This window comes from Rhinatrema bivittatum, chromosome 4, assembly GCF_901001135.1.
Source record: "Rhinatrema bivittatum chromosome 4, aRhiBiv1.1, whole genome shotgun sequence".
NCBI lineage: Eukaryota > Metazoa > Chordata > Amphibia > Gymnophiona > Rhinatrematidae > Rhinatrema > Rhinatrema bivittatum.
This window is the reverse complement of record NC_042618.1, coordinates 55,727,657-55,742,063: the sequence shown is the minus strand read 5'-3', so window position 1 is coordinate 55,742,063 and position 14,407 is coordinate 55,727,657. Positions and strand designations below refer to the sequence as shown.

General features: G+C 43.0%; 1 protein-coding gene across 1 annotated transcript in view; it reads left to right on the top strand.

The window, feature by feature from the left end:
* The window catches only part of HIF1A (hypoxia inducible factor 1 subunit alpha), a 150,592-nt gene that overhangs the window by 63,130 nt on the left and 73,055 nt on the right, over positions 1-14,407 (top strand). The window contains exons 5-6 of the mRNA XM_029598154.1: positions 4,817-4,929; positions 7,052-7,254. Of these exons, the coding sequence (XP_029454014.1) occupies positions 4,817-4,929; positions 7,052-7,254 (316 nt within the window). The remainder of the gene's footprint in view (positions 1-4,816; positions 4,930-7,051; positions 7,255-14,407) is intronic.

Genomic DNA, 14,407 nt, shown 5'->3' with positions numbered 1-14,407 from the left:
TTGGGCTGGGGCTCGTTCTCTGTGGGGTTGCTGTCCTTTATGGTTGATTTTGGGGGATTTTGTTGGGGATATGAATTGGAGGTGGGGGGGGGGGGGTTTGGGGGTTGAGTTGGAAGTTCTTCTTTATAAAAAGTTGGGCATGCATTGCAGCCATGGGATGCACAAGACAGATGCATTATGTGGCAATCTCTCTTTTTTTTTTGTTCCCCTCTGTGGGGCATAATCTATTAGCAGCTTGATTTGGGAATATGGCTAACCAACCAATTAATATAATTTCTCTTAAAGTACATGGCATTGGGACTTCAATTAAAAGGCGTAAATAATTGTTCACTGAAAAATTGAAAATAAAATATTAAAAAAAAGGGGCATAGAATCCAGGGTTGTCTTAAATGGAAAGGGGCTCAAATTGCTCTTCTGCAGGAAACTTATCTTACTGACAGGGAGCATGACAAACCGGTCTGGCCCTGGGTGGGGAGAGTGGAGTATGCTTCATATAATTCCAAGAGTGGGGGGGGGGGGTTGTATTTTAATACGCAGAGCACTCTTCTCCTGAGATTGGGTAAAGTACATAAGGATCCGGAGGGGCGCTTGGTCATGCTAGAATGTTCACGTCATGGGTGGAGATTCATAAATGCTTGCGTATATGGCCCTAATGTTTTTTATGGATGGGTAATAGAGAAGGTGGAAGCTGTTTTTGAATCTTCCCATGGTTATGGAGGTGATTGGAATGTTTGTTTGGATATGGATTTGGACAGAAGCTTGGCGGGACAAGCTGTGGCCCTGGCTGACTCCCTTAAATTTATGATGCAGCATTAGGAATGGTGGATGTATGGAGAGCTCAGAACCCATCAGAGATATGTGCTATTCACCGTGGCATAAGACTTAATCTTATTGATTTCTTTTTGTGCTTCGGTTCTTTAATTCATATGTTGGAGATGGCAGATATTTTGCCCAGCTTTATTTCAGATCACAGTCCCATTCTTTTGCTGTTGCCTACTATGCCATGTATGGTGATAGGTTGCAGTTGGAGGCTTAATGCTAGCCTGCTTAGACAAAAATAGTTTGGGAACATGATACAGGATGCAACCAGAGAGTCTTTTGAGATCCATAATAGCGATGAGTTTTCCCCCGTTCTCCTCTGGGGAATCTCTGAAAACTGTATGGAGAGGCAAGATTATAAATTTTGTTTCTCATGCCAAGAGGGAGAGGAGGAGGAGGGATCAATCATTGGATAAGAAAATCAGTCAATTAGAGCAAGCCCAGGCTCCTTTCGGATTTATAGTGCCCTAGAGAAGTGTCGTGCAGACCTTAAGGGACTACAGCTCGAGGATGTGGAGCGCGCCTTACGGTATACGTGACAGTGTATATGAGTATAGTAACAAAACAGAAGCAATGTTGGCTTGCTTGCTGTGTCGCAGAGCACAAAAAACTTTGACAAAGATTAGGAAGGATGATGGGACTATTACTCATTGCTTTAAGGAGATTGAGAGATTTAAATCCTTTTTTGCCCAGTTGTATTCAGAGGATGATCAAGTTGGGGAAGAGGAACTGCAGAAGTTTCTAAGCAGGGTACAGTTACCTAAGTTGACATATAAAAAGAGAGATGGGCTGGCAGTGCCTATAACCACGTTAGAATTGCAAACAGCGATACAGCAGCTAACTGGTAGGAAATGTCCAGGTCCGGACGGATATCGCATAGTCTTATAAATGCTTCCAGCAAGAAGTGGTTGGGCCATTGAAATATGTTTGTTATCTTCAGCATTTCCCCGAGCAGACGGGTAATCTTAAAGATGCTACAATAGTATTGATTCTTAAACTGGGGCAAGACGAGTTGGAGGCCGAAGCCTATCAACCTTATCTCTCTTCTAAATATGGATATCAAAATCCTTGCTAAGATACTGTAGTTGAGATTAGAGAACTGTGTATGAGGGATCTGGTGGGAGCGGACCAGACCGAGTTTGAGGAGCTCTGCCATTAATAATACTAGGCACCTCTTCGGCATCTCATTGGCATAAAAAGAGAATCTCTAGGTTCGTTGTTAGCCTGGACGCAGAAAAAGCTTTTGAAGGGTTGGACTGGCCATATTTATTTTCTGTGCTGGGAAAGTATGGACTTTCGGATCAGTTGTGTCAATGGGTGAGAGCTTTGTATGAAAGGTCTAGGGCGTGGGTACTTAATGGCTGGCTGTGTGAATTCTTGCCTATTCAGAAGGGCACCCGGCAGAGATGCCTGATCTTGCCACTGCTCTTTGATCTTGCTATTGAGGTGCTGGCAAGTAAGATACAAGCTGATGATATAATGCTGGGGTTTGGGGCAGGGGGCAGGAACCATCACTTCTCTATTTGTGGATGATGTCCTTTTTCTCTCTCATCCCATCTGGTCATCGATTATTGCAGATTTTATAAGCCTTTAGTAGGGTGGCAAGTTATCGTGTTATAAATCCAAAGTATTTCCTATTGGTGCCTGCACTCGAGTGAGATTCCTGCATGTTTAGTCCCCTTTTGGAAGGTGTCTTGGTACATTAAATATTTGGGTATTTCCCTCCCTTATAAAAGTTAAATTATGCTTCAGTGTTTACTAAAATTCAGAGGAATTTAATGGAATGGAGGGGACACTATATATTTCATGGGCGGGAAAGAGTGAATGTGTTGCTAAGACTGTTTTGTTTCAGCATAATACCTTGTTTTTTGCATTGGAGTAAATGGGGTATTCACATGGTTTTTCTGGGAGGGCAAATATTCAAGGGTAAAAATGAGAACATTATGGAGGCCTAAAGACAGGGGGAGGCGTATCCTTCCCAAATTTACAAGCTTACTTTGGGGCTGCTAGGTGGTTGGGTCTCTTGACATGGTTGCACAAGGATAAATCTACTCCTTGGTACTCATTAGAGGTTGAATTGACTGGGGAAACTGATTTTGTCTTTGATTCTCCAGTCTCTGTGGTCTCCAGGGGGGAGGGAGAAGGGCAAGCCGAAGAAGTCCTCTCATTGCCTATACGGTACGGGCTTGGGTATCTGTTTGGGAGAGGGAAGGAATGGCTCAACTGCTGTTTCTCCTCTGTATGTAATCCTGCATTCTCTGTTCATATTTTCAGTGTGGATGCTAAGCAATGGTGGGAGGTGGACCTGGTGTGTTTAGGTCATCTTTATGAAAAAGAGCAGCTGAGATCCATTGCTGACCTCCAGGATGAATTTGAGGTCCCGGAACATGTGATCTTATTATAAGATTGTGGGGGAACTGGATAAGGGCAAGGCTGAGGGATGGACTTGGTTGGATCCCCAACCTGACAGAAAGGGTTTTGATGCCTGGCCCAGTGCATCGAAAAGCTAGCTTGGTGTTATACAGGGCTTTTACTAAGATTGTCTTGGAGCATGAACCCTCAATGAGGGTAGAAAGTCAGTGGGAGACTGACCTACATCATCATTTTAATGCCACACAGTGGAGAAGGATGTGGCGCAGTGCACGTAGCTCCTCGTGCTCGTAGGGCCAAACTTATGGTTAAGTTAATCTTATGCGCACACATAGATATCCCCTTCTCTTTCATAAATGTTGTGTTTAATTAATCTCCTTTTTGTTTGAGACTGTGGGCAGATGGGTTTGTACTTGCATATGTGGTGGGAATGCCCATTGGTGCAGTCCTTCTGGAGGAGAGTTCAGCGGTTGGTGGGACAGATGGTGGAGGTACCATTTAATCTTATACCTGAGCTGGGTTTGTTGGGATGGTAAAGAAACTGGTAGATTTAAGAAAAAACTGATCCAACATATGCTATTTGCAGCTAGACTTGTAATAGCGACCAAATGGAAGACTGCTGCCACTATTGCTCACTGATGGGTGCTAATGCACGTTATTGCTTTAATTGAAAAATTGACATACATGTTGAAGGATCAGTTGGAACTGTGTGATAAAGTATGGGGGCTCTGTTGGAAGCTGTATGATGCCTGTGGGGGTTCACCACTGTAGGGATTTATTGGTGTGGGGGAGGGGAGGTTCACTTTTTTTTTTTGACTGTTATTCCCAGCAAATTTAAATAAAAAGTTAAACGAAAAAAAAAACCACGCGGGGCTCCATCTGACAATGTCTTGTCCTCGGAGAACACCCATTACAGATAGGCAAGTTAAGCAGAGCTGCTTATCAGCAGTTCCTAAGCAAGGTACAGCTATACTTACATAATAAATAATAAACATTAAAACATAGCATAAAACATTTAAAACAAGACTAAAACTGACTAATTGTGGACCATAACATAAAACATTGAAAACTGGCTAAAAAAAATAGAAATAAAAAGCACTGATTGAATCATAATCACATTTACACTGGCATTAAACTGAAGCAACTGTATACGACTTCCTGCCAAAAGACTATTTAAAGAAGTAGCCTTATCGGCACTAGTAAGTGCAATGTGTCTGTGCCGTGACCTGACTGAAAACCTAACTGGAATTGGTCAAGCAGCTCATGTTTGTTCAGTTAGCCCTTTAACTGCTTTTAACAACATCCCTTCGATCACCTTTGTCAAAAAAGGTAGGGAGGAACTAGGATGATAGTAAAATCTTCTGGATTTAAAGTGGGTTATTTTTTATATTCGTTAGAAGAACTCCCGATCCTAAAATAAGTCAAGAAATTTAGTGAGTTGAAAAATATAACATTTCAAAATTCTTGTTTTTAATGTAGCCATGTCTGCCAGTAATGAGAAACAGGTGAGTTCTCCTTAGCTACCAGGCACCATTATTGCAGCACAGTGCAGTGGCAGCACCAGGCTGAAATGATCTGAGCACCTGTTAGCACAACAACCATCTCTAATTCAATGTTATTTTATTAGGTTCTGTGAAAAAGGGAAAAGAGCCAAACACAGAAAGGAGTTTCTTCCTCAGAATGAAATGCACACTGACCAGCAGGGGGCGAACAGTGAACATTAAGTCTGCAACATGGAAGGTAACTGTGTGGGTCATAGAAAACAGCTGCCCTTCTCTCTCTCCCATTACATCTCCATTTTATTATCAAGAAGCAAATCTTAACATGTAGTGCAGCTGAGAAGGAAATACATGGACAATATATTTGCAAAATCTGTGAGCACTTTGTGAAAAACATCTAGGGTGTACAATGTACATATTGATTTACTTACTGAAAACCTTTAGACCTTCATTAAACTAAAAACATATTCTTTTTAATTCTAGATTTTGTAATGCTATGTACATGTATGTTATATTTAAATATAGTATTGTCCCTGAAAAGAAGCATGTGTACACATTACCAGAATATAAGACTAAACAATGACTCCTACTTGGCAACTGGAATCTGTTTTAAGTTGTTGCTAAAATATATAAAAGATTACTTTTTTGCATATTCATTTAAAAATCTTAGGAAAGTATCTAGTTTACCTCCTGCCTCCAGGCAGATTTCCTATACTTGTATTATCTCTATTATTTTTTCTAACCTGCTTTTAAAACTGCCACATTTTGTTGTACTGCTACTGTTCTTTAACCTTTACTCATGGTTTGGAGTAGAAACTGCTTTGTATACATGAAATACAGGTTTCACGCTTTGAAAAGAAATCATGGCCATTTAAAAATTTTTTTTTTTTAATTTCTAAATTCTCCACTATTAACACAATCTGTGCTTATGTGTAAATCAATGTACGAATTTTAGCATTCCAAGTAAATGCAATGTTCTGGGTCCCAGCTTGGGGGTTCAGCTCCTTGTACCACCCAGGGTTGAGGGCATTGCAGGATATATTTTGAAGCCCCTCTGGACTGAGCTCAGTATCATTCAACTGTCAGTACCTAGCTTAAAGTGATTGACTGAACAGAAGAGCACTGGAAATAGCTCAGAAAGGAGTGGTATACTGTGGATATGGCCACATGAGATCATTGCACTTGATTTAGCGTATTTTTCGCTCCATAAGACGCACCTGACCATAAGACACACCTAGGATTCAGAGGGGGAAAATTAAAAAAAAAAAAAAAAAAAAAAAAAGTGTGCTAAACCGGCTCTGTCCCTGGGCGTCTGTGCGTCTTATGGAGCAAATTAGGGGAGTGCATAACATTTTTTTTTTCTTCCCATTTTGTTTTCGGGTCTGGGGAAGGCCATTTCGGTCCATTTCCCAGATCAGAAAACTTATCTTTCTAATTCTGTGGGACCCCCCCCCCCCCCCCCCCAAAAAAAACCCATCCCAACACTTTAAATTAATTAACAACCCCCACCCTCCGGACCCCCCAAGACCTGCCAAATTAATTAAATACAACCCCCCACCATCCTGACCCCTCCCCAAGATCTTCCAAATTAATTTACTACAGCCCCCCACCCTCCTGACTCCCCCAAGACCTGCCAAAAGTCCCTTGTGGTCCAGCGGGGGTCCAGGAGCGGTCCGGGAGCAATCTCCTGGACTTGGGCCGTCGGCTGCCAGCAATCAAAATAGCGCCGATGGCCCTTTGCCCTTACTATGTCACTGGGGTCGACCACCAGGGACTTATGGCAGGTCTTGGGGGTTCAGGAGGGTGGGGGGTTGTAGTAAATTAATTTGGAAGGTCTGGGGGGGGGGGGGTCAGGAGGGGGCGGGGGTTTTGTTAGATTTTAAATTTTTTTTTTTATATTCGCTCCATAAGACGCACAGACATTTTCCCCCCACTTTTGGGGGAAAAAATGCGTCTTATGGAGCAAAAAATACGGTATTCTACAGGAGGGGTTATATAGAGCATGTACAATGGGATGAATGTGTAAAATGTGCAAGAAGTAATTTTGCTCATGCTAGCTAGTCTTGCTTTGATTCTGGTCAGAGAAGCTTTTTAATTGGACCCTGAGGTAGAGCAGAGAGAATTGGAGGCCATAGTAATGAAATGCATGCAAGAAACTTTCTTGTAAATTTTGAGCTGTTCTCCCATGTCTTTCAAAGGTACACTTGACTTCTGAAGAGAGAAGTTTCGGTTTTTGAAAACTTTCAATTTAACCATTCTTTCTTCACAATTAAATGATAAAAAGAGGGATAAAATAAAAACTATTTTTTTTGCAGAGCATATAAGTAGTTCTGCTTTAACTTCGCTGCTCGTATCTTTTAAAGGTTCTTCATTGCACGGGGCATGTACGTGTATATGACACCTGTGATAATCAGACCAAATGTGGCTATAAAACTCCACCCATGACATGCTTGGTGCTGATCTGTGAACCTATCCCTCATCCATCAAATATCGAGGTTCCTCTGGACAAGAAGACTTTTCTCAGCCGCCACAGTCTGGATATGAAATTTTCATATTGCGATGAAAGGTATTTTCAAAATTTATATTTCCTTTAATTCCTAGTGGAAAATGCATTATGTGAAACCTTTTTCATTGGAAAGGAAATTCTTGAACAAGAGGCCATAGTATGGGACTCAAATAGATAGATTTGAGAGTAGTAACAAAAAATATTTCTTCATGAAAAGGGTGGTGGTGGATACATGGAACTGCTTTCCAGTGGAGGTGGTGGAGATAAACAGTTAAAACAATTCAAGAAGGTGTGGAATAAGAACAGTAATTGGGGAGGAGAAGACAGAGAAAACTGGAGCTCATGGCAGTGCAACAAGAATTAAACTGAGTAGACTAATTTACCTTATGGTCCTTATCTCCCAATATATTCTGCATTTCTGTTTTGCTTTTTAAAATTTGCTGTGCAACAGTAGGAAGGAATAGCACAGTTCTGTTAACCAGAATTGTTAAAATAGGGGAAAAGTATAATACCCAGATAGTTTTGTACTTTCAGCGATCTTTTGTACTTTACTGTGAGCTCATGAAATCTGCTTGTTTTGATTTCAGTAGTTCGAATAGCCTTGACGTATCTGAAAATGATAAATTTTATTAGAGAAAAAACAATCAATTTTCCTTGAAAATGCACATAATTTTGATAGGCTCCTCCCCCCCCCCCCAAAATACCATGATCATGAAAAACTGGCTTCTGAGCCTTCAGTTTAGATATGTTTCCCCCCCACAAGGCTGCCACTGAAACAGTGTAATGTGTCTGCACTGCGAGATGTGATTATGCATAAAGAGACACTAGATTCCATGCATATGCTTTAACTTATATCTGCTCATTTTTTTAGTTAAAACGTACATTTAATAGTTAATTCTTGGGAAACTGAATCATTGAATTCCTGCTTTGTTCTCTCTATAAATGGCATCATGAAAGAATATTCAGCCAGAGAAAACACTACTTCAACTTCATAATCCAGTTTCCATAGGCAGTAAATAATGGGGACAAAAAATTATCAGGCTGAAACAGTACGGTGCGCTCGGCTGAGTGCACAGTTTACCATGCGTTTGGCCACATGTTTTTGACGAGCTACTGTAAGGGGTAATAGCACGCAGCCAACCCCCCGAAAACTAATAGCGCTCATCACATGCAAATGCACGTTGATGAGGCTATTAGTTTTACACTCAAATTCCCTGTACATACCCAGATCAGTCCAGACTCCTGAGTTTATTCATTCCTGCCTGCAGATGGAGACAGAGAAAAGCCTCGCTGACACTGCTTGATAAGCCCTGGTGCCACCTGCAGTAGCTCAGTATTTTTATTTTTTATTTAAAAACTCTTCTATACCGTCAAGTTAATTCAAGTTAATAATTGGTATAGATTTACAAATTTAAACATGTACCAATATAGAACAATAACATATTTTAATAATAGAAACTGTTAAAGTTTATATGTCTGTTAGAAAACTGTAAAGCAGTTCAAATCCACGTTAAATGTATTTGGAGATAGAGGAGAAAAAACTAATTGTTTGGTGCGTCCTTATCTATCGACTGTTTTCCTCCTTCTCTTTGTCTTCCAAGAAAGCTTGTTTAAAAAGCCATGTTTTCAGATTAGTTTTAAATAGTTTCAAGTTTGTCTGCAGCCTTATTTCGAGTGGCATAGAGTTCCATAGAACAGGTCCAGCCAGCGACAGTGCTCTCTCCCTTATCTGAGTGAGGCGTGCTGATTTAACAGAAGGAATAGTTAGAGCTTTATTTGCAGATCTGATGTTTCTGTGTGGTACATGTACGCGCAGTGCTGTGTTAAGCCAGTCGGCCTTTTCATCATGGATTAGTTTATGAATTATACACAGTGCCTTGTATTGTATTCTTTGTTCAATTGGAAGCTAGTGTAGTTCAGCAAGTGTACCTGTGATGTGGTCTCTTCTTTTTGCCTGTCTAAATTCTAGCGGCGGAATTTTGCAATATTTGGAGTGGTCTAATGGTAATGAGGTAGCCCTAATAGTTACAGTAGTCTGTGCTCACGAATATCATTGCCTGTAGAACTGTAAGAAATTCTTCAGTGTTAGCAGGGATTTTAGTCTTCTGAGGACCATTAGTTTGGCATACCCTTCTTATAATTTCTGTGAAATGTGTTTCATGTTTAGCTCAGGGTCAATTATTACCCCTAGATTCCATACTTTTATTGCTAACTCCACAGTTATTGAATTCGTTCTAGGTTTAAGAATTCAGTTTTATCAATGTTTATTACAAGTTCCATTTGATTTAGGAGCTGTTTGATTATTTCAAGATACATATTGGCTAGTTTCATTGTTTCTTCAATAGTGTTTACGATGGGTAACAATAGTTGTATGTCGTCTGCATATACGTAATGTATGATTCAAAGACCTGCGAGTAGGTGACATACTGGGAGGAGGTAAATGTAGTGTCTCAGTACTGTAATGTTTGCGGAATCCACTTTATTTATTTATTTTTTAACTTTTATATACCGACATTCTTGCATTAAATGCAAATCATGCCGGTTTACAGTGAAACAGAAAAAGCAGGAAAAAATTCCTTAGTCGAATACAATGAAACAGCTTAGTTAACAAAGGAAACATAAAAATAAATTTTTACATATACACAAAGGTTTATGCAGGATATAGTATGTTATTACTTTCTAAGTGGTTTGATGATTGTTTTTGGACTGTTTTTTCGATTAATTTGGCTATTGGGGTAAGTTGGAAACTGGTCTATAGTTACTCAGATTTAGGGGGTCAAGGTTCTTTTTCTTAATGATTGGTTTGATTATGGCTCCTTTCAGGGTATCTGGCATTGACCCTTCATCTAGGGAAAGCTTGATGATTTTAGTAAGAGTTGGAGCTACAATGTTGGCTGTTTCTGTCTCCAGCAGATGGTGGCTGGTGCATAAACCTGCAGTTTCTTTTACTTTCTTGACTTTTTTTTTCTTTTTTGGGTGAGCCTTCCTTCCAAGGGATTGGTTCCTGTGAGGAACCTTTCCTTGCTCGGTTGAGGTGGACGAGCTTACGGTTAGTGCTCGCTCCAAGTTGATCTGTGGGGTGTAAATCTGGTGGTCCAGATCCCTCCCCTCACGAGACTGTTCTGGCGGCTTTAAGCTCCTTTTCTTTTCTTCAGGAGATTTTGTTTCTCTCCTTGCTTACCTTTGGCTGATCTGAGCTGGACAGCTCCCTTTAGCCTTAGGAGAAGGATTCCCCTGTTAATTTTTTGTAAAGTTAGTTTGGAAAAAAACCCAAAAACATAAGAGAAGCAGCAGCTCTGGAGCGGCTGAGTGATAAGGCTCTGGGATGGGCACCTCCTCCTCTGCTCCCCCGTCTTGCTGTTTTCGGGCCGGTTTTTCTTCTTTTTTGCTGTTTTCGGATTTTTTCTCGGTCCGGGGGGGGGGGGGGGGGTTAGAATGGTTTGCGGCTCGGATTGCCGCCCGTGTGGCGCAGTCCCGGCATGTCTTGGCAGGGCAGGCCTCTGTTTGGCTTGTGCTTCGGGAGGGGCCTCTTTTCTTCTGTCGCCTCTGAAATGGAGAAGGATGCAGAGGCGCTTGGCAGCTGCAGTGGGGCCTGATTTTGATGTCCCCGCAGGTGCCAGGTCTGCTGGCTCCCACGTGGCGGGAGCAGCGGCCACTTTGGCGGCGCGCATGAGTCCGACATTTTTGGAGAGGGAGGGTGATCTCCCTCTGCGGCTATCCCCAGTCCACCCGAGACCCTTACAAGGGCAGGGGGCTTCAGTGTGGGCAAATAGGGAGGAGAATCTGCCGCTGGGGCCTAGAGGAGACCAGGTCCCTACTATGCCTGTGTCTGCGTGAGCTTTTTCATTGGATTTTATCCTCCTGCTTCACCAGGCTTATCTGGCTCAGCAGGAGGGTATGGGTGTCCCTCGGTTCCCTCAGACAGCTCGGGGTCCAGGCCTTCTGTCGTCGGGGGCGGGGCCCAATCACTCGAATCCAGATTCTCGGGGGTTCCGCATTCGTTGCATCTGGGAGGGCTGGAGGACGAAGTAAGGATTTCATACCCTCCAGGAGGTTTGGCGGCGGCAGCGCTGATTTCGGATCCAGGGTCACCAGACGTTGATCTCTGAGATGGCACAGGGGCCCCTTCGGTTCCGGAGGGGGATAACCCCAAGATTTTATGATTGTTCCAGAGGGAGGGTTGGAGCCTCTGCTCCCTCAGGTTCTCGAGGAGAAGGGGTTGAAAGCTCCTCAGGAGGTGCCGGAGATAGATGGGGCAGATCCTGTCCCCAAAAGTGTTAGAAACAAAGAAATGATGGCAGAAGAAGACCAAATGGCCCAGCAAGTTTCGCACTTTTTTTTTTTCTCCGTCCACTTTTCCCTATCATAGGTCTATACGACAGCTGGTGGAGCATGAGTGGAATTCCCCGGACTCCGGGTCATGGATCGGTAGAGTGATGTCGAAGCTATATCTCTTACCAGAGCAAATGGAGCTGTTTGCGCTTCCGCAGGTGGACACGGAGGTTTCTGCGGTCACGAAAAAGACCACTATTCTGGTGGCAGGTGCCACGGCTCTTAAGGATGTTCAGGATAGAAAGTTGGAGCTTCATCTTAAAAGGATTTTTGAGGGGGCAGCCTTGGGGCTGCAGGCCACCATTTGCTCCTGCTTTATGCAAAGGGCATGCCTCCACTGGGTTCAGCGTTTTCAGGACGGTCAAATGCAACCAGGAGCTGACTCGTCCGAAGTGGATCGCGTGGAGACATTGGTTGCATATGTAGCTGATGCCCTTTATGATTTGGTGCGTTCGTTATCTCGAGTTATGGGTTCCACGGTAGCGGCCAGGTGCTTGCTTTGGCTTCGTCATTGGTCCGCGGATGTGTCTTCTAAAGCCAAGCTGGGTTCCTTACCCTTCAAGGGTCGCCTCTTGGGGAGGAGTTGGAGCAGCTGATAAAGCAGTTGAGACGAAGGTGCATAAGTTGCCGGAGAACAAGCCTCTGAATTGGCAGGCCTTTCAGTCCAGTGCGTGTTTTCGGGCTGGTAGAAGATCTCATCCTTCCAGAGGTCCTGCAGTCTCGCAGAAACCTTTTCAACCTACAGCCCCGGCTTGGGGTCAGTCCTTTTGGGGCGGACAAAAACCTTTCAGAGCTCCCATGGGTGGGGGAGCTACAGGGGCCAAGGCTGCCCAATGAAACGAGGCTGGTTTACTCTGCCGTTCCCTATATAGGAGGCTGTCTGGCAGGTTTTTACGGGAAGTGGACCAAGGTTACATAGGATTAGTGGGTCCTCACGGTAATAAGAGAAAGCTACACGTTTGCTCATCCCGTTCCCGACCTGTTCTTAGTATCCCCCTGCGGGTTTTCAAAGAAGCGTAGCGCAGTTCAGGGAACTTTGCGCAGGTTGAGCGACTTGGGGGCAGTAATCCCAATCTCTCTGCACAAACGAGGCATGGGTCGGTACTCCCATCTACTTTGTGGTGCCAAAGGAGGAGGGCACTTTTTGACCCATTCTGGATCTCAAGCGAGTAAATGTGGCGTTGAAGGTCCCGCGGTTTTGCATGGAGACTTTACGTTCATTCATTGCGGTAGTGCACTCTCAGGAGTTCCTGGCTTCCCTGGATCTGATGGAGGCGTATCTTCATGTCCCCATTCGTCAGGATCACCAGTGTTTTCTGAGGTTTGCTGTGCTGGATCAACATTTCCAGTTTCAGGCTTTCCCTTTTGGGCTGGCCACGGCTCCTCGCACGTTCACCAAGATTATGGTGGTGGTGGCGGCAGCTCCTCTTCGACGCGAAGGAGTATTAGTGCACCTTTATCTCGACGATTGGCTGGTTCGGGAGAACTTGTTAGATGGGTGTCTATCATCGGTGCGAAAAGTTATTCGTCTGCTAGAGTCTCTCGGTTGGGTGGTCAATCAGGAGAAGTCATTTGGAGCCGCTGGCAGGGATGAATAATCCCAGGAATCTGGACTGATCCGTGGTGGTACAGGAACGAAAATTAGCAGGTAAGAACTAATTTTCCTTTAACACCTACCCAAGGGCAGGCGTTAATTTGAGTAACCCTGTAAAGTGTACAGAAAAGCAAAAAAATACTGCTTTTCTGTACACTTTCCAATTTAATATCTTAGTGATATTAAGTTGGAGGAACCAAAACTTAAAAAAAATCGGCCTGCCAGTCGGCAGTTAGCAAACAGATGCTCAATTTTACTGGCGTTCGTTTCCCTAACCAATGGCTGTCAGCAGGTTTGAAAACTGATGCTGGTAAAGTAGAGCGTCAGTTGTCTGACCCGCTGACAGCCACCTCTACCACTAATATGGAGGCACTAGGGATGCGTTCCTAGCGTCTCCTTATTAGCGAATCACCTCCGTTTAAATCAGAATCACGCGCCCAGGAGAAGTGCTGGGCACGTGTCGGGAGAGCGGGCGCTCAACATGGAGCACACTCTTTCCCGCATTTCTTATTGTATCTGCCTGTATTTTAGTAAGAAAACTAAGCTGATAAACCTGGACGTTATAGGTTGGGCATAGTGGTCAAGACCTAAATGACTCATTTTCACACAAGTAGCAGTGTATTGGTAAGTTTCAATTCTGTCAACTGATGCAACATTATTCTGAACAAATCTGTTTTCTATATTACTATAGAAATGTAGAATTGTACAGACATACTGTATCTTTACTGCAGGCTATTTCTGGGTGCACTAGTAGCTGTTACATTAAAATAAAGTTAAGTGAAACACTGCCACCTAGTGTCTAGGAAAGAAATTTGAGTTCAAGCCTATGTGGTGCAGATTGTAGAAATGTCATCAAAGAAGTTATAGGCAATACCTTTTTCTTGTACTAATAATACATTTGTGACTAGCTTTGGAAAGCTATACTCCCTCCTTAGGGGTCAGTACAGGAGCATGAGAATCAATATATCTTTTTCTGCTTTGACTTGATAAAGGTAGCATGGTTCTGCCAAAAAAAACTTTGTCAACCTGTATTTCTACATGCCACATGGACTAACATACTAACCACACTGCTTTTTATTCAGCAGACAGTGTGAAATAACGTAAACATTTGAGGATGTATGGTGCTATATTTTAGTCATAGTTTTCCAACCATCTAATTTTTTTGTGGTGGTGAAACTGCTTCTCTTGCTAGCATATGCACGTTCGCTCATCAAGGGAAGGCTTGTTTCAGCTACAGTTAGACAAGCCTTCTATTTTATACTGTTCATACAAGCTTTATGAAGCTGT